The sequence below is a fragment of the Indicator indicator genome, chromosome 4 (assembly GCF_027791375.1).
Source record: "Indicator indicator isolate 239-I01 chromosome 4, UM_Iind_1.1, whole genome shotgun sequence".
NCBI lineage: Eukaryota > Metazoa > Chordata > Aves > Piciformes > Indicatoridae > Indicator > Indicator indicator.
In genome coordinates, this window is record NC_072013.1 from 5,040,963 (window position 1) to 5,064,931 (window position 23,969).

General features: G+C 46.7%; 1 protein-coding gene across 4 annotated transcripts in view; it reads right to left on the minus strand.

Moving 5' to 3' along the window:
• Positions 1-1,410: 1,410 nt before the first annotated feature.
• ESRRB (estrogen related receptor beta) overlaps positions 1,411-23,969 on the minus strand; it is a 114,931-nt gene continuing 92,372 nt past the window's right edge. For 3 of the 4 annotated variants that reach the window (XM_054400191.1, XM_054400187.1, XM_054400188.1), the window contains 4 exons: positions 15,399-15,509; positions 14,562-14,723; positions 8,801-9,070; positions 1,411-1,655 (listed from right to left, as the gene is read on the minus strand). In XM_054400191.1, the coding sequence (XP_054256166.1) occupies positions 1,411-1,655; positions 8,801-9,070; positions 14,562-14,723; positions 15,399-15,509 (788 nt within the window). Of the gene's footprint in view, positions 1,656-8,800; positions 9,071-14,561; positions 14,757-15,398; positions 15,510-23,969 lie in introns of all 4 variants that reach the window. The other variant, XM_054400190.1, reaches the window with a different exon arrangement.

Consider the following 23,969-nt stretch of genomic DNA (forward strand, 5'->3'; position numbering starts at 1 on the left):
AGTTATGGCTTAAGCAGCAAATCCAACCCGGGGCTTGGGGACAGCAGGAACCTGATTACATAAGAGTAAACAAATATTCCCTTACTTCTCCCACCACCTCAAGGTCAGGTATTTGCTTTCCTATCAGCAAAAGCACCTCTTACCAGAGCAGGTATAATCTAAGCTAGGTCTTTTGCTGCCATTGAGGATAATAGGATGAGGCAGGGACAGACAGTAGTTGGGACATTGGGAGTTTCATGCCACCCTCTAATTTATTTCCCTAGGCTGCCACAAAAAGCAATCTCTTAGGCTCAAGAGCTGCCTCCTCCAAAAAGCAGCGCCCTTGATTCCTGTCTAGCATTTGGCAATAAGCCTAAGTCTGTGGAGGCAAAGAACTATTACTTTAATGAAGTCTAGGAAAGCCCTGGTTTGGGGTGTATTTATATTTGGGCAGTAACCATGCAGAAAAAGCCTTGTATTCTCTGCCACAAGGAACAAGTGGGGAATGGCACTCAGCAGAGCTGAAGAGGCAGGGTTGATACACTATGGGGTGAAAAGTGTGGAAGAACTGTAGTTAGCACCACATAGGAGAGGATGCAGAGATTATCAAGTCAACCCAGCACAGGAGCATAGCATTGGGCTTTTTTTCTTGCCATCTGGGAAGGACTTGCATTCTCTCAGGGACATACATCCTGCCTCTTAAGGGGCCTGCAGGGATTGTACATGGGAGGGACTAGCCAGGCGTAATGACACACTGTACAAGGTCGCAGAATATCTTACACAGTTAGGAGCATCTTTCCCAGTAAGAAGTGGGGCCTGTATGTACAAGTGTTAGCTGCTGCTAGAGGAGCCTGGGAGGCAGCCATTTTTATGGTCCAAGAGCACTCTGCCAAAAGAGTGTCTGCTCTATGGCTAGGGCCAGAAAGGTGACCAAAAGAAGGACCCTGGCTGCTCCTCTTTCTATCTGACCCCTCACAACACCAGCAGATAGTTTCATATTGACTGTATTCTTCCTCTCTTCCTGATTCTGTCCCCACTCCCCCCTCCAGCACTGGCTGAGGAAGCTGGGGAGCAGGTGGCCTGGATAGCACTGAGAGCATCACTGCTTAGAAGGACTGAGCCCTGATGACCACCTCAACAAGTGCAAGAGCATATTCTGGTATTTCCCACAGAGAAAACAAACAAAAAACTGGAAAAAAACCACCAAAAAAAAAAAAAAGAGAAAGAGGTGACTGATTTTAAAAGAGTTTTCCCCTTCCTGTACATGAGATTCTGCAGTCACGCCGACAGATAGACATTAAATAATTCTTCCATAATAAATGATTGGAGATAAAAGCCGGCGGTGCCTGCTGCTGCTGTTTGGATCTCTCCGTTGTCTGCATCTTTGTTTCTAGTTTTTTCCCCGGCCACTGTTGGCTGGCGCTGGGGCTGTCAGACCTTTGCCTCTAGCATTTCTAGGAAGAGTTTATGCATGGGAACCTTGCCCTGCAGTTTGATGCTGTAGAAGTGCTGCACAGCTTTGGCCGCCGTCTGCCGCAGGAGGGGCAAGGTCAGAAGCAGCTTGCCTGCTCGCCGTGGCTCCTCGTTGCGCTGACTCAGCTCGTAGTCCTGCAGGGCTTCGTGGAGAAGGTCCTGGAGTTTCTGCACTGCATCCATGTCCTCTATGTGCATGGAGTCTGGGAGGAGACAGAAAACACAGCAAACAGGTAAGTCAGACATGAGTAAGGAAGTCCTTTCTGGGCCTGAAGCTAAAGGTGTAGTTGCTTGCCTTCCTTTTCTTTCTTTCTCTTTTTTTTTTCCTTTTTTTTTTATTTTCTCCAGGGGTGGTTGTTTTATTTTTTAAGAAAAAAAAATACCCACCTTGCTGGCAGGTATTGGTGCTGCTGCTGTGATGCTTGGCATCAGCCCAATGAGTTGGCCTTAGCAGCATAGGGACAGTTAGGTAGCCAGGGTTAAGTGACACTTTGTGTCCTGTGTCCTGCTTCTTTTGCCAGTCACCTCAAGGCTGTGCAGGGGTCAGGGGTGGGGGGCTTTTGTGACTTACACATTCACTTGCCCTCCATGCTCCTTATGAGGAGAGTCACCCTGCAAGGGGCAGCAGCTGCTGTACTGCCACTTGGGAGCAATCTCATTAAGAATAATTAATATTGCTATAGCGCTTCATCTGTCTAAACTGCCTAATTGTTGTGCAGCTGCTCAGGGTGTCAGCAAGACAGAAAAGACCTGGTAGGTCACAACCAGTGTGCCCAGGGGTGTGGCCAGCCCCACCTTTGTGCACATGCCCCTGTTTTTGGAGACTGCCAGCAGCTGCTCAGGGAGTTCCCTGCTTCAGTAAAAGAAACTTGCATCGCCTGCAAGGCCTCTTCTCTTAGGCTGCCAGTTAGATTCCTACAAGCTGCCAGAGGGGCTAGCAGGGTTTGCAAGGCTAACACAGTTCCTTGGTATGTCTCTGAAGAAAAGGTAGTAACCCAGACCAGGGTCAAACTGGAGGAATGTGTGTTGAACACAGCCTGCTAAACTTGTGGGTGAGCCATAGTGAGAGAGGCCAGCACCAAAGAGCAGAGAGGTTAAGTCAGAGAAGCTAACCAGACACAGCATCACAGGTTTCCCTCCTTTTTATCTTACTGATACTTGTTTCTTTCTTACAAAGACAGAGCTGGAGACACTGCTGCCTTGCCTTCATTGTTCAGAGACTTGTAATCAATACCGAACCCATTGATTACCCCACAGGGTAATCAATCCAGAAGCAACAGCAAAAGGACACTATGGCAAGCATGCACACACACACGTGTAGTTGCACCATCTGCTACTGCAGCCAGGCTTTACAGTGTGCCAGTGCTCTGGCTCAGACCAGACACAAACACCACAAATGCGAGGATGTGGGTTTCTCAGTGTGACAGCAGTGAAGGGGAGCAAAGCTGGTTGATGGACCAAAACCTCTCTAGAAATATCTGTCATCTCTGTGGAGAGCACAACACAAATTAATGACTCTGAATGCTGTAAGATACATGTACAGTGAAGGCTATTTCTGTTCATGAGTTATAAAGTACTACAACAGTTGGGAAAATATTATGTCTAGCATGAAAGTTGTTTAAGAAGCTGTTTAGAAGGAATGCACTAATTAGAGGCTACTAAAGGGTTATGTTTCCAAGAAGCCTACTGCAAAAGGATTGTTCTTGCTGCATTTGCTTTTTCTATCAAAGAGGCCAGGCAAAGAAGCTCAGAGAAAAGCCAGTAGGTCATCACAGTGACCTGAGACAGCCACAGAGGTTGATTCTGAAGATGTAGAGAGGGAGAAGCATGTTGCCAAGTCAGTCTGGCAACTTCTTCCAGCCAGGTAGCCTCTCTGGAAAATTTCCATCCGGGAGGAGTGAGTGGGATCTGTTTCCTGCCAAGTTGCAGGGTGTCAGTTTTGTCAACTGCAAGTATCAAGAGGTTTAATGTGGAGAGAAACGTCCTCCAGCCTTTCTGTTTAGTGTCCTTCTGGCTAGAGGGACAAGTGGGGAGAAGCAATCACAGTCCATCAGAATTTGCAGTTCGCAGTGGGTGCTAGAAGCACTTCATAATAAGTCATGATTCAGGTCAAAGTAGGTGCTCTGTTTTTGGGGTACCGATGCTGCTGTACAGTACACAGAATCCCAAAATTGTGTCCTTCTGCCACCTGACTTCTGTAAGGTGACAAGACTGAACAGCACTAAATGACTGTAGGTATGCAGGGAGAGAAATTGGGGCAATAAAGATCAAAGCCTGCCCCACTCCCCCATTCGTTGCTGAAATAAGCTCAAAATTGGCAGCTGACTGCAAAAAAATAAAATAACGTTGCAGGATTAATTTCCTTGCAATCCATCAGTGAGCTGGTATCAATAACATTGATAAACTGTTAATTACGAAATCAATAGCTATGAATTTTTACAGCTATCAGAGCACTGAGGTGGAGGGAGGCTGCCTGACCATGTCCCTCAGGGTCAGCTAGCCTGGAAGTCGGGCTTCATGGCAGAAGCCCTTCTCCAGCATTGCTGGCATGGGGTACAGGGTGAGTATAAGAATGGACAAGGCCCACTGCCTCCTCACCTAACTCTTTTCTTGCAGCTTCTGGCAGGAGCAGGAAAGGCAGGGACCTCACAGGACTCATTAGTACAGAATTTGCTACACATCCCCTTTCTATATCCCAACCATGTTCACTGCAGCTCAGCACTAAAATGTCTTGGGGAAAAATTAGGGGAAATAAGGTTTGGCCTGTCTGGGATGTCTTTAAATGAAGATGTGCTGTATGCTAACCTGGAAGGCTCTTCACTACACATAGTATCATAGAATTGTCAGGGTTGGAAGGGTCCTCAAGGATCATCTAGTTCCAGCCCCCCTGCCGTGGGCAGGGACACCTCCCACTAGATCAGGTTGCTCAGAGCCACATCCAGCCTGGCCTTAAAAACTTCCAGGGACGGGGCCTCAACCACCCCCCTGACAACCTGTTCCAGTGTCTCACCACCCTCATGGTGTAAAACATCTTCCTAATATCCAATCTGAATCTACCCACTTCTAGTTTTGCTCCATTCCCCCGAGTCCTATCACTACCTGACATCTTAAAAAGTCCCTCCCCAGCTTTCTTGGAGCCCCCTTCAGATACTGGAAGGCCACAATAAGGTCTCCTCAGAGCCTTCTCTTCTCCAGACTGAACAGCCCCAACTCTTTCAGTCTGTCCTCATAGGAGAGGTGCTCCAGCCCTCTGATCATCCTGGTGGCCCTTCTCTGGACACATTCCAGCACCTCTAGATCTACCTTGTAGGTGCTGTTGATCAGCTTCTCATGTTGATCAGTTTCTCATCCTGAGAAAAGAGGACCTAGGAAGGGACTGCTGGCTCTGAAGGGTAACAAGTTGAAGTCTGCAGCATCCCTACTCTGTCAAAAAAAATGGGTGACCATATTGTTGGGACATGCCTGCTGCTCTGGGCATTAAGAATTAATTTCTCATCTCTCTAAAATGCACTTACTAAAGACAGAATTCACTTGGATTTCTTTGCCAGTCCCAGCAGGTGTGTCCTTGGTGCATTACACTGAGGACTCGGAGATCAGCCACAGCTCTGGCAAGGTCAGCCTACTCTCAACTTCTCTAGTCAAGAGTGAGTGAAGTCTTGCTTTTGTTCTCATTTATTTTAATTCCTCAAAACAAAGGGTCAATATGAAAGAAAGTACCTAGAAACAGGATTGGATGAACAATTAGACTCAGCAGGGATAAGGGAAATTTAGGAATTTACCTGTACGGTAGGCTGCAAAAAGGTGTAGGCAGCAAGCAGGTGCAGGCAGCACAGGTGGTAATGTTTCTGCTCAGCTTTGAACCCTGTCCCTGACTCGAGGAAGCTGAGGCCTGATCCAGAGGCAGGCTGCATTCCTACCTTTTCGGGAATCAGCACGCAAAGCACACACATGCAGGCTCTGCAAGTCTGCTCCATGCAAAAAATACACTAAGAAAAATGACATAGTAAAAGAAGGAGAAGGTTGAATGTGAAAGTTACGTTAGAAAAATACACTTGCCCTATTCTAGCTTCCTTAGGCGTGTTGTGAGAGGCTCAAATAACATTATAAATGATGTCTCATACTTTACTCTCTTACATCTCAATACTAACAACAAAGCAGGACTTTTGTGGCTTATGCTCCTACATAGTTGTGCACTAGAAGAAACCACTGAAGTCAGAATGCCTTTTCCCATCCAGCTGAGAACATGTTTTAGCTAGGGCCTCCTGATCCTTACCTTGGTTTGTTTACTCCACAGCACTGCAACCAGAACTCCAAGGCACCTGAGGAGTGATGGCTGTTCCGCTCTATCTTTGCTCAGTGTTTCAGCACTCCTGACACAGACTGTTCCGTAAGAGCTGTTCCCTGGGCTTAGTACTAAAAGCATAGAGAGCAACATCAGTGGAGACTGCTTCTGTTGCAGTGAAGAACTTGACAGCACCAAGGCTCAAGTCCTGCAGTGTCTGGGTGCACAGCATGAGCCAGATAAATGTCATGGTGTGGCACCTGTCCTGCTGCTCTGCCACAACCACTACCTTAGCACTTCTGCCTCTCTCAGGAGCCCTTCTCCCTGTTTAGTTTTGTGACCTTCCTGGTAGACAGGAGGCAGGCACTTTAACAAGAGTTAATTGCATTGCCAAAAGCCACTGTCCCACAACTGAGAGAGGCCAGTCTTGGCCATCTGCCCACCCTGGTTCAGTGGCAAAGTAAAGGCTGCAATTAGAGCTAAAAAAGCAATATATGAGGAACTGAAAAAGGGAACTAGCAATTTATATGAATCAGAAGTTATGAAGTGTGGAAAATCGATAAGAGAAGTGAAGGACATTGGAGGAAAATCCATGGCTGAAAGGGCTAAGGACAATAAAGAAGTTTTACAAATATTTAAGAAATAGAAGAAAAATGAGCACTTGTAGGAAAGCTCTTTTCACCTGGAGATGATTAAAGTATTAATAGCAGTGCAGAGGAGATAAGTCCTCAGTATTTCTATCCTGTTTAGAAAAAAGCAGCATTATGTACCTGTCTTATATGAAGGTGTTGTTTATGCAAGATGTTGGACATCTGTTAGGGGCAAACTTTGCAGAAATCAGCAGAGCTGGATAACTTGGCTTTAAGAGTTCTGAAATTGCTGGCTGAGGCCCATCTAGGGCAGATTAATGATTAACAAGTCTTGGTATTTTTGTGAAATTCAAGATGACTGGAAAAGTTCAGGTGATAATTATATTTTCCTAGGTCTTATCTGATAATTTCCATACTAGCCCAATATGAACCGGGGCAAAATAAAGGGGGAGGAGGAAGGAAGGGGGAGGAAATACATTTGATTAAGATGTATAAGATGGTAAGCTTTTCACCCTGAGTGTAGTGGAACACAGGAGCAGGTAGCCCAGGGAGGTAGCTGAGGCTCCATCCCTGGAGATATTCAAGGTGAGGCTTGACAGGGCTCTGGGCAACCTGATCTAGTTGAGGATTCCCCTGCTTACTGCAGAAGGGGTTGGACTAGATGACCTTTGGAGGTCCTTTCCAACCCGGACTGTTCTATGATTCTATGATATTGAAAAGACATGTAGATGTAGCACTTAGGTGCCACCTGATTTAGTGGTGAACTTGGCAGTGTTGGGTTAACAGTCAGACTTGATGTTCTTCAACATCTTTTTCAACCTAAACAATTCAAGGATTCCATAATTCTACTGCCAGTCAAGACAATACTTTGGAACAGAGGTCTTGTCAAACAAACCTGATTTCATTCTCTGATGAGATTACAAGTTTGGTTGATAAAGTTAACTGCATAGATATAATAGACTTAGGCTTTTATAAGGCATTTGGCTTAGCACCACAGGACATTCTCATTAAAAAATTAGCACTATGCAATATCAATAAAGCACACTTTCAATTGATTAGTAACTGGCTAGATGACAGATCTCCAAGTAGCTACCAGTGGTGAACTATCCCTGAAGGAGAAGATTTTAGTGGAAATCCAGAGGGATCTGTAAAAACTAGATGCTACTCAACATTTTTATCAGTGAGCTGAAAGCAATTTCTTTCTTTTTATTGTCTTTTAATTTTCTGCTGATATAAGAAGTAGGATGGCAAAGAGGAACAGAATGGTGTAAAATGGTCAAGACACGGCACCTCACAGTGTTCTGGACCACTTGCTTATACCTGAGGTAATGTACCTACAGCCAAGGAATGCAATTGTGGAACTTTATCATGTCAAGCCTGTCAAGTGTAAAAAGACCTGAGGTCATAGCACACAGCTCAGCAAAGATCAGTATCTGGAGGCTGAACTCCAGCAAAGTGATGCTAAAGAGATGGTGCTTGCTTTTTTTTTTTTTTAATGTAAACTGAGAGAATGATTAGAGTCAGCTACCACGAAAGATAGAGCTTCCCCCTCTTTTAATCCCTTTCGGAAGGTGGCTTTAGCAAAACAGACACTGGACTCACTGCTGGGCTGCAAGGGTGAGTTCTGTGACCTGCATCATGCAGTTTGGCAAGAGCTGATGTGAGATGATGGGACTCAAGTGATGTAGAGGGAGCCCTTGTCACACGGCAGCTTTAGCAGTTTCCCCTTCAGAAGGGACTCCTGAGCCAATACGTGTCTGGCTTTTATGCAACACCAGTGCAGCACACAGCACCTCTTGTGTCTCCCATAGCCTGCTTAACTGAGGGCTGCAGTGCTCCTCAGACTGAGATGGAAGGCACTGGGCTGAGGGCTGTGGCCTTTCTAGTTTTCTTCACAAGAAGAAACAGAACAGGCAACATCAGGCTTGTGCCATCGTGTCTCACTCTCTACCATCCAGATCCACGCTGACTCCCAGTTAAAAGGGGATTCAGCGTCTGTGGTCATTGAACACCTCCAGGACAGAACTAGGTAGCCCCAGCCCCACAGCTTTCTATGGGACTTGAAACTGGGACCAGGGTTTCTGTGTTTGCTGTAACTGACCAATACTACTGAAGTGAATGCAAGAGTGGGCCTCATACTCTTTTCTGAACTAACGTCACTGGGAGTCAGCTTGCTAGTGAACAAGGGCTCCACAGCCTTTCTTGTACTGCCAGAAACCAGCAGCCAACCCATCTGTGCCTGGCTCTACTCCCTAATACATGGTCAGTGCGCAGTTGGGGCATTAACAGCAGCAAGCCTCATTTCTCCCCACTCTCCAGTTTAGGTCCTGCTCTGTGGAGAGAGAGGAGCTTCGAGGATGTTGCATAACACAGGCAGAGTACAGTCTCAGGCACTAGGTTCTGATTTCCTCCCAGGCCAGGTAACACTGTGGGTCTTGATTTCCTGATTGCAAGGCTGGTTGGGCCAGGGCTGTACCTGAGTTGGCAAGAGCCAGAGCTTTGAGTGTGACAAACTCCTCCTTTTCCACCTTGAGCTTCTTGTAGCGGCGCACCAGTTGTAGGATGGCCAGGTAGAGCTCCAGCAGCCCCGTCAGGCGAGAGTGCTCTTCGTCCATGATGTAGTCCTCAGCATAGACGAGCTTGTCCTCATAGGGCAAGGAGCGGTACACAATGCCCAGGATGAGGATTTCCATCCAGGCGCTCTGCAGGAGACTCATCTGGTCCCCAAGGGACAGATTGGAGAACCCTTACAAAACAAAAGCAGGGTCAAATGAGCGTGGAGCAAAACCTCTAAGAGCTTATTAATGTGACCCTGCCTGTGTGGCAATCACTACCTTATCCTTCTCTTTGCTCCCATGTCCACCCACAGCCTCAAACAGGAGTTCTGATGCTCTGGCTGCATTTATTGCAACCCGAGGTTAGTGATAACCTCTTTTCGATGACCTCTGCTTCTTCTATAGCATCACACCATGGTCTCCACACCATCAGCTTTCTGCCCCACACAGCCAACAAACCTACCCAGTGTCAAAAATACCCTTATGGTGCCATACAAGTCCCTAAATCACAGCCAAGCATGGTAGCAACCAAACCAGCACCCAGCAATTAACCAAGTTATTCTCCTCAAATTCAGAAAGTGCAATGACCACCTGGAGACAGACTCTGACATCTCCAGAGGCCACTTCATAAAGCAGGGAGGCAAACACAGAGGGACTGTTTCCCTTGAGTGTGGGGTGCATGGGAAAGAAAAACTGTCTCTGTTATGTCTTCTGTTCCAGGTATCCTTGAAGGCCAGACCACAAAAGATCCTAGGAGACAGGCACTGTGCAAGTCATTACAGCAAGGATGCCGAATACATTGTGTCAGTCCCTTATAGGCAGTCCCAGCCACCACTGACGGGCCGGGACTGTGCTTTTTGGCAGCTTTTTGCATCTAAAGGTTCCCAGGGCTGTGAGAGAATAGGGCACTCAGGCACCCCTCAGCTGGTGGTGGATGAGGTGGGTGGTGGTAATGCTCCACCAGCCTCCCTTACCAGTTTTCTTGAAACCCAGATGCTTGGGGTTCAGCCAGAGCATCCCCCAGAGCCTTGGGGTTCACCAAGAGGCCTGAGAGCCCATTAGCCTCTGTGCAGGAGCCTGCCAGCCCCCCTGGCTTTGTGTTATATCCCACAGCCCTCCCTGCTCTCAGTTCTTGGCCTCATGTCTCCCCACGTTGAGGCCTAGGTAGCCACCACCATGACAATAATTTGATTTCTCTTGTTATCAAGTTGGCAATTAACAAAAGAGCTGATGATTGCTATATTGACTGACTGTGGGCTCTCTTTTTCTATCTGCACTATCTCAGCTGGGGAAGGGAAGGCAGAAGGGTGGGTGAGTGGTATTTATTTATCACTACGCCATGTTTTGTGCTTGTGTTGCCAGGGGAAGCAAAGGGTGATAATGGCCTGGCAGCCCTTGGACATCCAATTTCCCTTATCAGGCCACTGAATAGAAAAGAGACCCCAGGCCACATTAATTAACAGATACCAATCAGCTGTCACGTGTTGTGTGTGCAAGGTCTGAGGGGAGCAGTGGGTGGGAGGGAAGAATCAATAAACCATTGGGGAGGAATGCCAGAGGGAACAGCTAAAGAGGAGTCCAGGGGACTGGGAAGAAGAGCTGCAAATTCAACTCCATGTTTGTGAGAGTTATTCTTGCACAGCACAGCCTATGCTCCACAAAGCCCTGCACTGGGTGAACCCCACCTCTTGCTCAGGCTGTGAGTACTTCAGGGGTGCCTTGCCTCTTGCCTCACTCTTCTGCCCCTTCCCTCCTGCAGTTAGCACTATGCTGCTCCTGACTACAGCCCTCCTGAGTCAAAATGCAGGTTCATAGGCTTGGGATCCTGCTTCCTCTGGTCTGCTTGCTGCAGAGTGAACTGATGAGATTTGCCCTGAGACAAGTGTAATGGTGCCATGCACAGCCACTCTCAGTCTCTAGCTCCTTTGGTCACTCCTCTCCCAGCTCTGACCATGAAGAACAGCCCAGTGTTTAGACTGCTGCCTTATGTTCAACTTTGGGGTCACATGGCCTTTCTGCATCTTCATTCCCCATGTTATGGCAGTGCCTCACTGTAGTCTGCCCACAAAATTCATAAACAGTCATGTAGCAGAGAGAGGATCCAGGACAGACACAGCTGACACTTTTCTGATAGAGAATAAAGTAGAAAAGTTAACTTAACCCTAGCCTGTACATCCAGCATCTCTGTTAATCACTCTTCCCCAGAGGCCATTATGGCAGGTAGGAACTGCACAACAGAGACCACGGAAGAGACCCTACGTGAAGGAGAACAGAAGAACCAGCTACCATTGTCCTACCCACCTGGGAAATACCCACCTGGGAAAAACCCTGGTCAGAAGTACTCCCAGGTAGCCAACTACTCAGCTCTGGCAAGCAGCCATGAAGGAAGGAGGGCTGCAGTGTCAAGTGTGAACTTGAAACTCATCTGACAGAATCAAGACCCTTTTCCTCCTGTGTCTACAGGTGTGGAATGCAAGGATTGGAGGACTGTGCCTGTATCACTGCAATGTGCACAGACAAGGGAAAATCATATAACCTGAGGTGTACCATGCTATAAAATTTGAGGTCAGAAAAGGTCAATGTTAACTGCATCTAGCCAAAATCACAGGCTTTCTATTAGAGGTTTATACCACTGGAGAAGCTCTAGTGAAATTCAACTGTCTCACCATCTTACAGTGCCCTGCAGCTGCATTCCTGAGTTGTTATGATGGCATAGCACCCAGAAAATGCCCTTAGTGATCTGTTTCTTGCTGCTTTTCTCAAGTCTGCTCCTGAAGGTGGTGAATGCTCCATTGTCATCCCTAGGTTCCCAAAACAGAAGCCTCTGTTTCTAGCAGCAGAGCTGCATGCATATTTTCTTCCTTCCCAGGTGCAGGTTGAGAAAAGCTGACATGACATTCAGGTTTGCTGGGGCTTTTTTTGGTGATTTGTATTTTTTTTATTATTATTTCAGTGGTTTGGCAGTGGAAGCTCCCAGAATTAAAAAAAAAAAAAGTCACATAATTTGTGGCAAGTGAAGTTCATAATCTGTTAATTTATTATCATTTCTGTCATCCTGGAGGGCCATTAGCAGAGGTAATAAAGGGAGATGTAATTATAGGATCTGAGGCCACTCCAGACACAGCTGCTGTCACTCCACTTGCCATATTTCATTCTGTGCTAATACTATCATCTTCCTACTGAGAACAGCACAACAGCTACCCTGGGAGAGCCTTCATTGTCACCTCTCCAGAGAAGTCTTGTCTCCCTACATCAAGGCATGCAGAAAAGGTACATGTTGTTCAGAGACAATTAGCAAAGAGGGGGAGGGTGAGTAGTGGGAAGGGGGCCTCATACAGAAGGGGACAACAACTTGACACTGGCTAAGATTGGCTTTTGAGCTAATGACTAATAAAGCTATCTAGCTAATAACATTTGCTAAACACCATTAAATCATACTTTCTTGTTATCATAACAGAGTGTCTTTAAGCTTAACTGATTTTATTTGCTAACACTGTGGGGCAGAAATTTGTGCTGACACCTGGGATCCTAAAGGGTTGGTATGACTTTTAACATCACGCTGTTCTTTACTAACTCTAGTGTGACTGCAAGGCAGGAATATGTGACTTTTGGTCCTTTCTCCATCCCTTTCTGCCCAGGAGTTCATGTACACAGGAATCAATGTCCTATTTTGCTCAAAATCCTTGGAAGGCAGAAATACAGGGCATGGATAATGTAGACACCTGGCAGCCTCCTGGCCCTGCCTTGCTCTGCCCCCTTGCTGCCTAACTCAGTATGCTTCCTACTGGTTTTAGAACTATAGGCTATTTTGTTTCATTTTTATGAACTGTTGTTTATTGTTTGTTTCTCAGTGCTGTTCCTGTATGTAACAATCCCTGAGCTCTCTGGGGTGCACACAGTCCTGTTACAATACTGCAGCTGGTCTGAACTGTGCCAGGCTGATGGCTGTTAACATGCTGCAGGGTCTTTGGTAAGAAAGGAAAATACTCAAAGGAAACTGACATGATGGCACTTATGCCCTGCCTTAAGGATAGAAACAGCCTTTCTCACAGTGCAGGAGTAACCTCTACTGTATTCCAGTTCTGGGATAATTTCACTCTGGCAGGTTGGAAGATTCTGTAGGAAAACAGAGCTGAGCATCCCAGAGCCACAAGCTGGGGAACTACAGCAGTGCACCCTGTACCAACAGAAACAGCCAAGGTTAAAAGAACACCCAGCAGCACCTCACTGGACAGGCACAGCAGCTAATTGCATTGCATAAAAGCCACTCCTGTTAACAGCTCAAGTACTGGGTTAATGGAGCAATCCAGGTTGAGTTCCCTAATCGCCACTGTAACCCCACTAGTGATGAATCAGCCTCAGAGGGATTCCAGTACTAGTGATGGGTGTAATCCCTGCAGATACTGCAGATCTTGTAAGGAAGGGTACCACTCAGATTAACCTCTACTCAGAAACACTGTCCTGAAAGAATTTCTCCAGACTTCAGTCTCACAACTTAACAGTCTGTATATACAGCCCCGGAAACCGCTAACCCTTGAGTCACAGGAGAAGTACTGTCTCTGAAAAAAAAGAAGCATCCACCAAAAAGCCAAAGAGGAGCTACAAAGAGCAACAAAATACATGGGAGAACTAAACTGTCTGATCACTTGTGCTAAGTTGCTTTACCAAGGAAGAATTTAAACCCTAGAAGCAAAGCAAGAGAACATAGACCTGAGCAGTGGAAGACACAATGTGTAGTATGGGTTAAATCCTGTGATTCTGTGGCTGAGCCTCAGACATTCTCCTGACACAAGGAAGGAGGACAGAAGGGAAGAGAGAGCTGTAGTGAGCTGTTCGTAGTGAGCGTCTGAAGCGCTTTGGAAAACAGCCATGTAAATCCCAGGGACATCCCCTAAATTCTCTGGCTAACCTGCTGCATACCCAAATCCAGCCCAGCAATTTTTGTCAGAAGTTGGGGCAAACTACAGAGAGGGGGCATTTCCCCTTCCCACTCCAAATTTTTGTCCCCAGAACGTCCTTGAGGACCATGTCTGCTCCTTCAGCTTGGGTTTATCGTACCTGCAGATGCAAGGCACTCATTGGATATAGTCAGTAAGCCTTCTGAGGCCAGCCACATTGCCAATAAGTTGTTTTCATTATTGGTCAGCGTAGAAGCCTGGAGATTCCCTGACAACAGTGAGTAGGTTCCCAATGAGACTTGTTCTGTGATGAATCCAGTACAACAAAAGCTTTCCTGACACGGAGTAAAATGCTCACTACAGACAAGAAGGGTACCTGCCTTGTCATCAACTGTAAAGTCCAGTCACTGCCATAACATTTACTTATCTATAAACACAACAGACCAAATATTTATGCACTGCAAAATTCCCAAGTCCACTGACCATCCCAAGGGTAGTTTCCCATGTGCTTTTGCTGTGCCGCTCAGTGCCAGGTACAACCAAGAACTTTGACATATCATCTAAAAGCCTTTTGCATAATCCCAGGACACACACACATGGAGTCATCAGTTTATGCACCTACGCCATTGGAATTTGTTACCCACCACAAGCAGTTTTTGTGACAGTAATTTCCACCCATCACTGCATGTAAAATTCCTGGTTGAAGACAAAACTGATAAGGACAGTGATAAATAATAGTCCCTTTGCTGGTCATGCTTACACCCTTGTAATTTCTCCTGTTTACCTGGGATGTGCTTTGCCCAGCCAATGATCACCACCAATTCCCTGTCTGCCAGGTCACAGAGGGTTGTCAGGGCTTTGATGTCACTCTCTGGCATGGTTGGATCAGGCATGGCATAGATCTTCTCTGGCTCAGCCACCAGCAAGTGGGAGACGATCTTAGTCACTGCACATTTCAAAGGAGAAGTTGTTGTAGTATCTCTCATGATGTAAGCTGTCATAACAGCCCTTTCTAGAAGGACCTTCCTGGGATAAGACATGACTACAGTCTATAGGACCTCAGGAATGGTTTCAGTCACAACAGGAGAAGACTACATTGCAGCTACACTAGCTGTAGTGATCTGCCTATGCCAAAGCAGCTCTCTACAGGGGTGACAAAAGCAGGAAGCTACTGTAAGGTTGTCAGCCATTGCCTTAGATAGGTCCAACAAGGGTAGGAGGAGGCATGAATAATCAGTTGGTGGGGTGTGGAAAACTTTAGAGAACTCTTGGGTAGTATGGAAATCAGCATGGTAGCTTGAATACAGGGAGAGGTCAGAATATCAGATCTGAATGGATTCACATGATCTCCTAGGAAAGGTCTGGTATTTCACCCTGGGTACAATGAACACAGCACCTGGGCTGTACCTTAGGTGTTACCTGATCTGCCTCTGCACTATGATCAGAAGGAAAAAATCCTCGTGCTGGGCACCACTATGGGAATCAGAATCGCAGAATCAACCAGGTTGGAAGAGACCTCCAAGATCATCAAGTGACAACTGCTCCCCTGTACGTTTTTGGAGACCAGTAAAAAGCAACATAGTGGTTGCTCAGAGGACCACAACTCCAGACCAGTACATACGTGGCTTTTTAGCTGGGGGAGGGATCTGCAAGCTCAGATAAGTGCTGCTCTCAGAATCCAGTCTCCTCTTGTATTTCTGACGACCTCCACGGACTCGATCCAGACGAACACCTGCAGGTAAAACAAGATAAATCCTCGTGATTCCTTAGTGCTACAGGGAACCTTGACATGCAGATGCTAAAATTTACTAAGTAAGACATTCCCCACACTCCAGGGAGCTTCCCTCTCCCAAACACTTGAGATCTCATCTGAACCCAGCATTACCAATAACACAGCTACACTGCCTCCAGCTCTAACCATGCTGCTGTGAGCTTTACTTTTATTCAAAACATTAATGAAGACAAAAATTAACCCATTCAAACTTTTGAATCACCATCAATCTGTTGGACAAATGAAAACCTTCAGACCTCAATGCCCTCTAGGTGTTCTTGCCTTTAAAAAGGAAGACTTTAAATGTCAATCAAACCTGCAGTTATAAAAATAGATTGTTCTTAAAAATGAGAAGTTAAATGTTCTGTAACCTCTCACTGTTTATATTTGAAAAAGTGACCTATAGCAAATAGATTAGGAACTATGAATTGATGTTTCAGCCTTGATCAAGTAAAGCAAATTTAATAGAAGTTAGAACCCCAACAAACAGAAACAACCTCTACTACAATAAAGCAACAATAAAGCTGTAGTAGGGAGATACTGAAGAATTTGTTGCAGCTCTTTCAAAATACAGTGACTCAGACTGCAAGCAACACATTGCAAACAGTTCCCCATGACTGGGAAGCACCACTGACTGTCCACACGCAAAAACCCATAGCGGCAGCACTAGCCCAGATGCTGCACTAGTACAAAGTATGATGTTAAGAATGAATTGTGAACAAAGCCATAGGTGGTTGTCCAATTCTCAGGTCTCTGGTAATAAGTTCTTGTGCAACTGGGGTAACTCAGTCTTGCCAGGAGAAACAGCTATTGGGGAAAAAAAAAAAAATCTTTCAAGGTAACTGTAGGAGAATTCAAAGAAAATAAAAATTTGAATTGACACTGCACAAGCACTTCCTTAGAAACACACATGAGTCTCTAGTCTGATGGTGGGAACCAATTACACGATACACTTACTGCTAATCACATTAAGCCTCTGATATTTTGCAATCAATCCACTACATAAACATGAACAACTAAAAGCAAACACTCCAAGTCACTTTTGAAGTGATGCTTTTTGAACAGTTTGTAGATCTGACAAATCTGCAGTCTGCTGGCAAATATTTTACCCTAGGAAGAGGCTCATGTCTGTCACTTACTCTTGACACATTCACTTACCGTATCACGGAAAAGAGAAAGCTTTTACTGTAATGCTCACACCAGCCCCACACAAAACTGTTACTTGTCACAACATCTAGATCCCGATACTCTGCACAGATTAAGCATCCAACCCAGCCTGACTGACAGATGGCACCACCAGCAACACAAAAGAATAACCAACACCAGCCAGGACAACAGCACTCAATTCTATGGTCTGACAGCAAAATCTCTCTGACTGTAGCAGCACCCCTAGGAGTGATAGGTGGCATTACCTGCATGGCTTCATGATGTGTGGGGACAGAGGCTCACAGGCATGACGTTATTTATGCTATATTGCTGCTTCCTTTTAAGAGTCCTGCTGCTCCCACTGAGCAGAACAATCAGGAATGAGCAGGCCTGGGGCTCTCCAGTGCTGCTGCTATGGGAGGATAGCAGACATTGGAGGACAGCAGACATTGAAGATGCAAAGAAAGATATGAAGCCAAATAGGTGAACTCAGATCACACTGAGTAATTTCCTTCCCTTACCCCATTTTGTATTTCTGATTCTGTGTGGGGAACTCATTGACATCCCTAAACCTAAGTACCCCCTTTACTCATCCATTACATAGTAGGTGTCTCTGAAAAAAGTTGCCCATTGCTTCTTTTACTTCCATTTTCAGCAGCAAGTAGCCTGGAAGCCCAAACATATACAGAGAATGATTTCGGGTAGGGAAGCCAGGGAATCCCAAACTTGAGATTATCTAGGGAGATCCCTGAGGAACAGCATTAAGAAAGTCCTGGAGGAAGCAGGGAACTTTCATTTCCACCCATGGTTTCTTTCCCTCTGTAAATGTGCCCTGCTTTCCTAAGAGAGAAGATTCATGCTCTGTCATGAATGACATCCACCTGTAAGCCTGGAGAGGAAGGAGAGACAAATTTCAGGAACTGCCAGTGAATGAAGTAACCAGGTAAGAAAATGGAAAGGGTCAGGAATACACTGTTCAAACATTATAGAACAATCTAGAACAGGCTGCAGGACTTCAGGCCTAAGTTACAGCTCTCTAGGACCTTTGCAGAAGGGTCATAGGGGAATCCATTCTTTCACACCAGTGGGCAGGGTGATGTTGGTGCAGGAAGACACCCAGGGGAGAGCAACACACAGCCCTCCAGGATGCTTTCACCGTGCAGTTTGATAAGCAGCAGTGAGGGAAGACTGGGAGGGGTAGGGAGGAAATGGGGGAAGGAGCTCATTTCCTTTTTCCCAAGGAGAAGCATGCCATCCTCCAGTCCTTGGCAGAGGGAAGGCTGCACAGGTTGCAGCAGTATTAGGGACCCTCAATCAGATTATAAGGACACAAAGGACTTAAGTGCATTAAAAAAAGATAAGAGAGATGCAGAGAGATTTGCCCTCCATCCCTCCTTCCCTCACCAAGCAGATAGAGGTCTGTTTGCCCAAGGACTTTGGTTTGTTAATTTTGAACAAGTTTGTCCTCTTGTTCCCCATCCTGTGCAACACTCCTTGAGGCAAATGTTTTCAATCAGCATTTGCAGTACCATTATTCTACCCTGTCCTCATCACTCCAGCCACAGAGCTGGTGGACAGGCTGACCCCTACGTAGTGCCAGATGCTGGGTGCAGCCCCCCTGCAGGTGCTACAGCACACAAAAGTGTTTCAATCTGATTCCCTGACTGTGACACTCAAGACATAGGCATCATGGCAAAATCCCTTCCCCACAGATCTGACAGGCAAATGGGTTATATTGAGATGGGAAGAAAGGGCATGGCCAAAAATCAGGACCTGGTCCTGAGCTTGTTAATGCCTGCTTTTCTACTCTGACTGCCTTAGTGGCTGATTTTAAGATAGGCAGGCTGGTTACAATGCAGCTCTGAGAGGGGCAGTAAAATAAAGTGAGGAGATGCAGTGAGTGAGCTCAGAGAAGCAGCATAAAGGAAAGCACTGAGCAGAGAAGAAATGGAGGGGGATGCAATGAAGAGATATGAATGGAAGTGAGAGAGCATGCATGGAAAGGAGGTGAGAGAGAGGGACAAGCAGTAAATACGCTACCCCCATGGGCAATTTTACACCAAACTTGCAGCCACCTAAGCTTTAGCTGCACGGTGCAGTGGCCACTTACAAGATGCAGCTGGTCCATACAGAAGACTTACACAGGATTTGCTGTCATGGCCTGACAACAAGACAGCAGCAAGAGAAAGCAGCTGCCTTGCCTTCCAGTTCCTGCACAAAACCATTTCCTGTGTGGATCAGAACTGGCTACTTCCCAGGTGATAAGGAACTCATCCTGCAAAACTGTCAGCATCACAGGAACTCCTGAATCCCTTCCTTCTTGACTGTATCAGCATGGAGGGGCTGCTAGGACAGCAGTGGAAGACTTACATACATACACAATGTGAGATGCAACAGTGCAGGGCAGTGTTTGTGAGTACCACCCCTTGATAACTTTCTTTTCTGGCAGGTGCTTCCTCACAAATGAAGGCTATCTGTGCTGGAAACATTGCCCCCACTCCTCCCACTCCCCTGTGCTGCAAGGAAGTGCTGCTGTTCACTGAATCTTGTTAGGACCCTGCATAAGAGTTGAGGCACCCCATCTGACCAGGTGTGGAGCTAACCCCAGTGTCTGCCATAGGGATTGAATCCCAGCTCAGCTTCAGCAGCTCTCGGCTTCCCTGCCTGTCTGAGCCCCCTCTGACCTAGAGTGGAGGAGGGCAGGACTTGTGCAGGACTTTTCAGCTCAGCATCCTGCCTGGGGTAGCAATGTCAGTTTTCTAAGCGTCCTGTGGGTGCCACTCGTGTTCCAAGTGCTCTTGCAGAGAGGTCTCTGCCAGCACCAAGCTTCTGCAGTGGCAGAGCTGATCTGCTGATCTGTTCAAGCTCCCTGCATTTCTCTGACATGCCCCTCGGAGAGATGTCTGCCTAACAACTTTGGGATCAGATGTCCTCTTGCTGACTTGATAACATCAGGCTTTGGGGTTTTTTTCTTAATGGAAGTAAAATAATTCCAGCTTTTTTTAAAAGCTGGACTCAGGCCGAGTCTGTCGGAAGTAAAAATAGCCGAGTGTGCAGAGGTGACAGCACACAGAGCCAGGTTTAGTTTCTCTTTTATTTTCTGCGGACTAAAAATAATCTTAAAAGCTCTGTGAAGCTAAGCCCTGGGCAGTGGGAGATGCAGCCTAGGCCCAGTATCAGCTGTTGTGTCAGATTACTAGCCTCACCTCACTTTCCATTGAGTCCTATCACATGCCCATGAATTGACAGGAACAGAAAGATCTATCTTGCCAAAAGACCTAACAGAGGAGCCAAGCTACAGGGTTTGCATGGTACTATGTGTCTAGACCAAGAAGGAAACAACTACAGAGAACATAGGGCAAGTGCTGGCCAGGGAGCAATGCCCACATGGCTGCTTTTGTTGAGCTTCCCCAACACACCAGCCAGGCCCTGTGCCCACTGCCCACCTAATCCTTGAGATGTAGTTTCTGCACCAATGCAACCTGCTTGCTCTCCCAGGGTCTGAGCTAGGGTGCTGCTCTGTAGCTAACAGAGATGCCCCAGTCCCCAGGAGGAGCAGTCTAAAGTACATGGGTTGGCATTGCCAAGATGGAAAGTGTAGCTAAGGTCAGAGAAGAAAGGAAGGGAGAACAGTTGTGCCTAAGTTGTCTTGTACAGAATCTCCCTCTCCCTTTTTGCTCTGAACTTCAAGAGAGACACCAGGATGTGGCAATGGGGTGACTGAGCCAGGAGGAAGCCTATCAAAGAAACAGAGAACAGTGACCATAGAAGTTAGGCTTGCCAAGATGGGAAAAGAAACAGACCATAGGGAAAGGCATCTCTGTCTAACAACAGTGGAGAGGCTGCAGCACGACCAGACTCTCTTTTGTTACTCTGAAATTCCAGTATGGGAAAGGGATAAGACCCCAGTATACCACTACACTCTTCCACTCCTGCAAGAAGAGGCCAGAGGCCAGTCCCTGTAAAATCTCCTTGTTGGTGCAATTGCCCAACCCATTTCAAATACAGGAAATCAAATTGATGTCAGCATGGCCAGAAAAAACCAGCACCAAACACGGTGCAGGTCAAGCCTGGGAATGGCACTAGCAATGGGAGGGTGGAGAACTTGCCTCAGGAGGTGGCCAGTAGAGTTGAAAATTCCATCTCCTTTGTTGCAGAGGTCTATAGAGAGATAAAATCAGTTCAATCAGGATATTGCAGCCTGCTCCATCTTTGATGTTTTCAGGGATATGTTGGTCAGGTAACAATGCTCCTTTGCTGTCTGTCTGGCTACAGAGTCCCTGGACTCAGAGGGATGGGTTAGCCCTGCTTTACCTGGTGATATCTGCTGCCAGAGGCTGTCATATGGCTTGGAGCAATGGCACAAAGCATCCTTGCTCCTCACATGGAGAAACACAAGCAGCATGTCCCAGGTGGTTGGTCCAAAGCATACAGGATCACAGCTTGCAAACCAACTCTTCTCCTCCAGTGCCAGCTGCATGGCTGCCAGGTCTGCAGAGGTGTCTCTACAACACTAGCTATTGTTGTCTCTCAAATGTACAGCTTCCTTCCTGTGCTGAGCCTCTCTCATCTCACTTCTCAATCACCTTGGAAAGTCAGGAATTAACAAGAACTCCAAGGGCAGATGGGAATAAAGAACACCCTCAGTACCTTGTTCAGCTCTCTATAATAATATCCACAGGCACACATGCACCCACAGGGTCCATGGTCCATGCAAATGTTCTGCTCTGCTTCTCATCCCAGCTGTCTGAACAGCCTGAAGCAGGACAGCACCTTTGTTGGCTATGTCACTCATGGCAGTAATGCCTGCCCAGCAGCAGGCTGGGAAGTTCTGTGTGAAAGGAAAAGCTGCAAGCACATGCTTGCCAGGAAAAGACCAAGGATGTCTTTCACAAGAGGACCTAGAAAGATGACAAAGCTCTGGCTTCACTGACTTTCCAAGAAGTAGTGCTCAGAGCTACATCCCCCAAAGTGGTGCTTGCTGCCTAGAGGAACCTGCAGCCCTGCATGTGGTTAAATTCACCTTACTTTGATAGCTCCCTTCTGTGCATCTGGGCTCCCTTGACAGGCAACCAGAGAGCCTGGCACCTCCACGTTAATCTCATCAGCCAGACATTTACCTGAGGAACAACAATAACAGATAGTTCTCTTCATTGAACATCAAAGGAACTCCTGCAGGGTCAAACCAATGCTTTCTCTAGCCCAGTTTTCTGTCTCAGTCTGCTTAGGTAGAGTGTGTGAGCCTTTTGGACCAGGCAGAGGAACGTAAGGATGGGTCAAGAACCAAATATTTAAATACATGACATAATGGAGAGGCCCCCATCTCTGCAGACAGGCCTGCTTGTGTTGGAGGTCCATAGAGGTGAGGGAGTTAGACCCATCAACACAGAGTGCTGCTGCTTTGGCCAGCCACTTAGAGCAACTCTACCTGGACTTTGCAGCTTTGAAATCTCTCCTGAGGTCCTCACCTCAGCAGTGGCTTTTCCAACACTAAGAACTATGTCCACTTGCTATTTCATTCTTCAGTCAGAACAGCTGTGCCAGGCAACTCTGAGTAAACCACCTCTCAGGATACTCTGAAGCCTAAGGGCTGGCACAGTCTTCAAAGGTGAGTCAGGTGAAGGAATTGGGAATCTCAGCAAAGATGAGTGACTAGTGAATGTAAGTCACCAGAGACTGAAAACACAGATGCACGTGCCTTAAGCTGTTGTAGAACAGAGGGACATGCATTCAGTCCCACCCAACTCTTGCTCATCTCAGAGGATTTTACCTCCTGCATTGTGAGAAACACCTAAACACTTGTAGCATAATGATTGGGGTCTAAACACCCCTGGATGGTTGCATCTTTTGTCAGCTTCACCTTTTTGAGTAAGTTGTAAGAGCATTAAACACCACTTTTGATGACAGAAAGCACAAAGCATTTATCATAAACCTCTGTACAGGTGATGTCTCTCTAACCCCACACAGATGGACATCTTGCCTTGCAAAGGGTCCACCACAACATGAGTGGGAGGCTTCAAGGCTGAAGTTCCCCTGGACCAGCCTTCCCAAATGGGCAAAGGCATAACAGGGCTACCTTGTTGGGTTGTCCAGTGGGACCAGTAGCTTGCTGTGGGGCTGAGGAGCTTTGCACCCAGACTCTTTGCACCTGCCTGGATGTGCTCCTGTGTGATCTGGTACAGGTGATCCTGCTCTGGCAGGGGGGTTGGACTGGGTGATCTTTCAAAGTCCCTTCCAGCCCCTAACATTCTGTGATTCTGTGAGATGTACATCAACAGAGCCTGGGCTTCATGTTTGGAAGTCCGTATTCATGAATGGAGATGTAGTCAGTTGTGGCAAGAATCTAGGCAGATTAATAACTCAAAATTAATGGGAGGAACCAAACCAAAGAGATTCATAATCCACTGTATATGGCAGAAAGTGTGGAGAGGTTCTTGGTCCTATGGCCAAAGAACAGATACCAAGTGCCATTAGCCCTCTGTGGACTTCGTGGGCAGCCCACCCCCTGGAAGCTTCTTTGGAGAATTATCACCACCCTGTCAAAGGCAGAACACAATCTGTAGCACACCAGCAGCCAGTACAGCTCCAGACACATCACAAATGCTCAGTTTATGCTTTGGAAAAGAGCTGGGTGTGGATGATACAGATATCGAGATGCCACGCACTGCACCTGGAGGTCCTCTTTCAAAGGACAGGGATTGCCTGTCTGTTTTTAAACACAGGGGTATTTTAGAGAAAAAAAAATAATAATTTGTCATTCTCTTTTACTCATTCGGATGCCTCCAACAGTGATATTTCTGGCACGGGCTGGAGGCAGAAGACTCTATAAATACAAAGCCACTAAATCCCATGCAGCAGCAACCTGATCAGGGCTGCCTTTTAATTTCCTGACATGAGCTGGCCACTAACCCAATTACCCAGAATCCCCGAGGAGCCTTCAGCCTTCCCAGGAAACACAAAGCAAGAACCTGAGCATATTGCAGGGACGTCAGCTGAGCTTTCACTGAAATCAAATATCTTTTTGAGAATCCGTGGTCTGGAAGCAGGGATGGGGGCAGGAGGGGAGATGCTGCTGGAAACACTTTGCTCCATTGAGAGCTTCTTCCACTTGAATAGAGAAATGAAACCCCTGCTTTTGGTTATGTTGCTGGCAAGGAGCTCTGCTGCTAATTCAGTTACCTGGATTTCAGAGAAGGATGAAGGCAAAGTTACTAAGTGGAAGCAGTTTGAGACGGCCAGCACACGGAGCCCATTGTTTAGATACTGGATGACTGC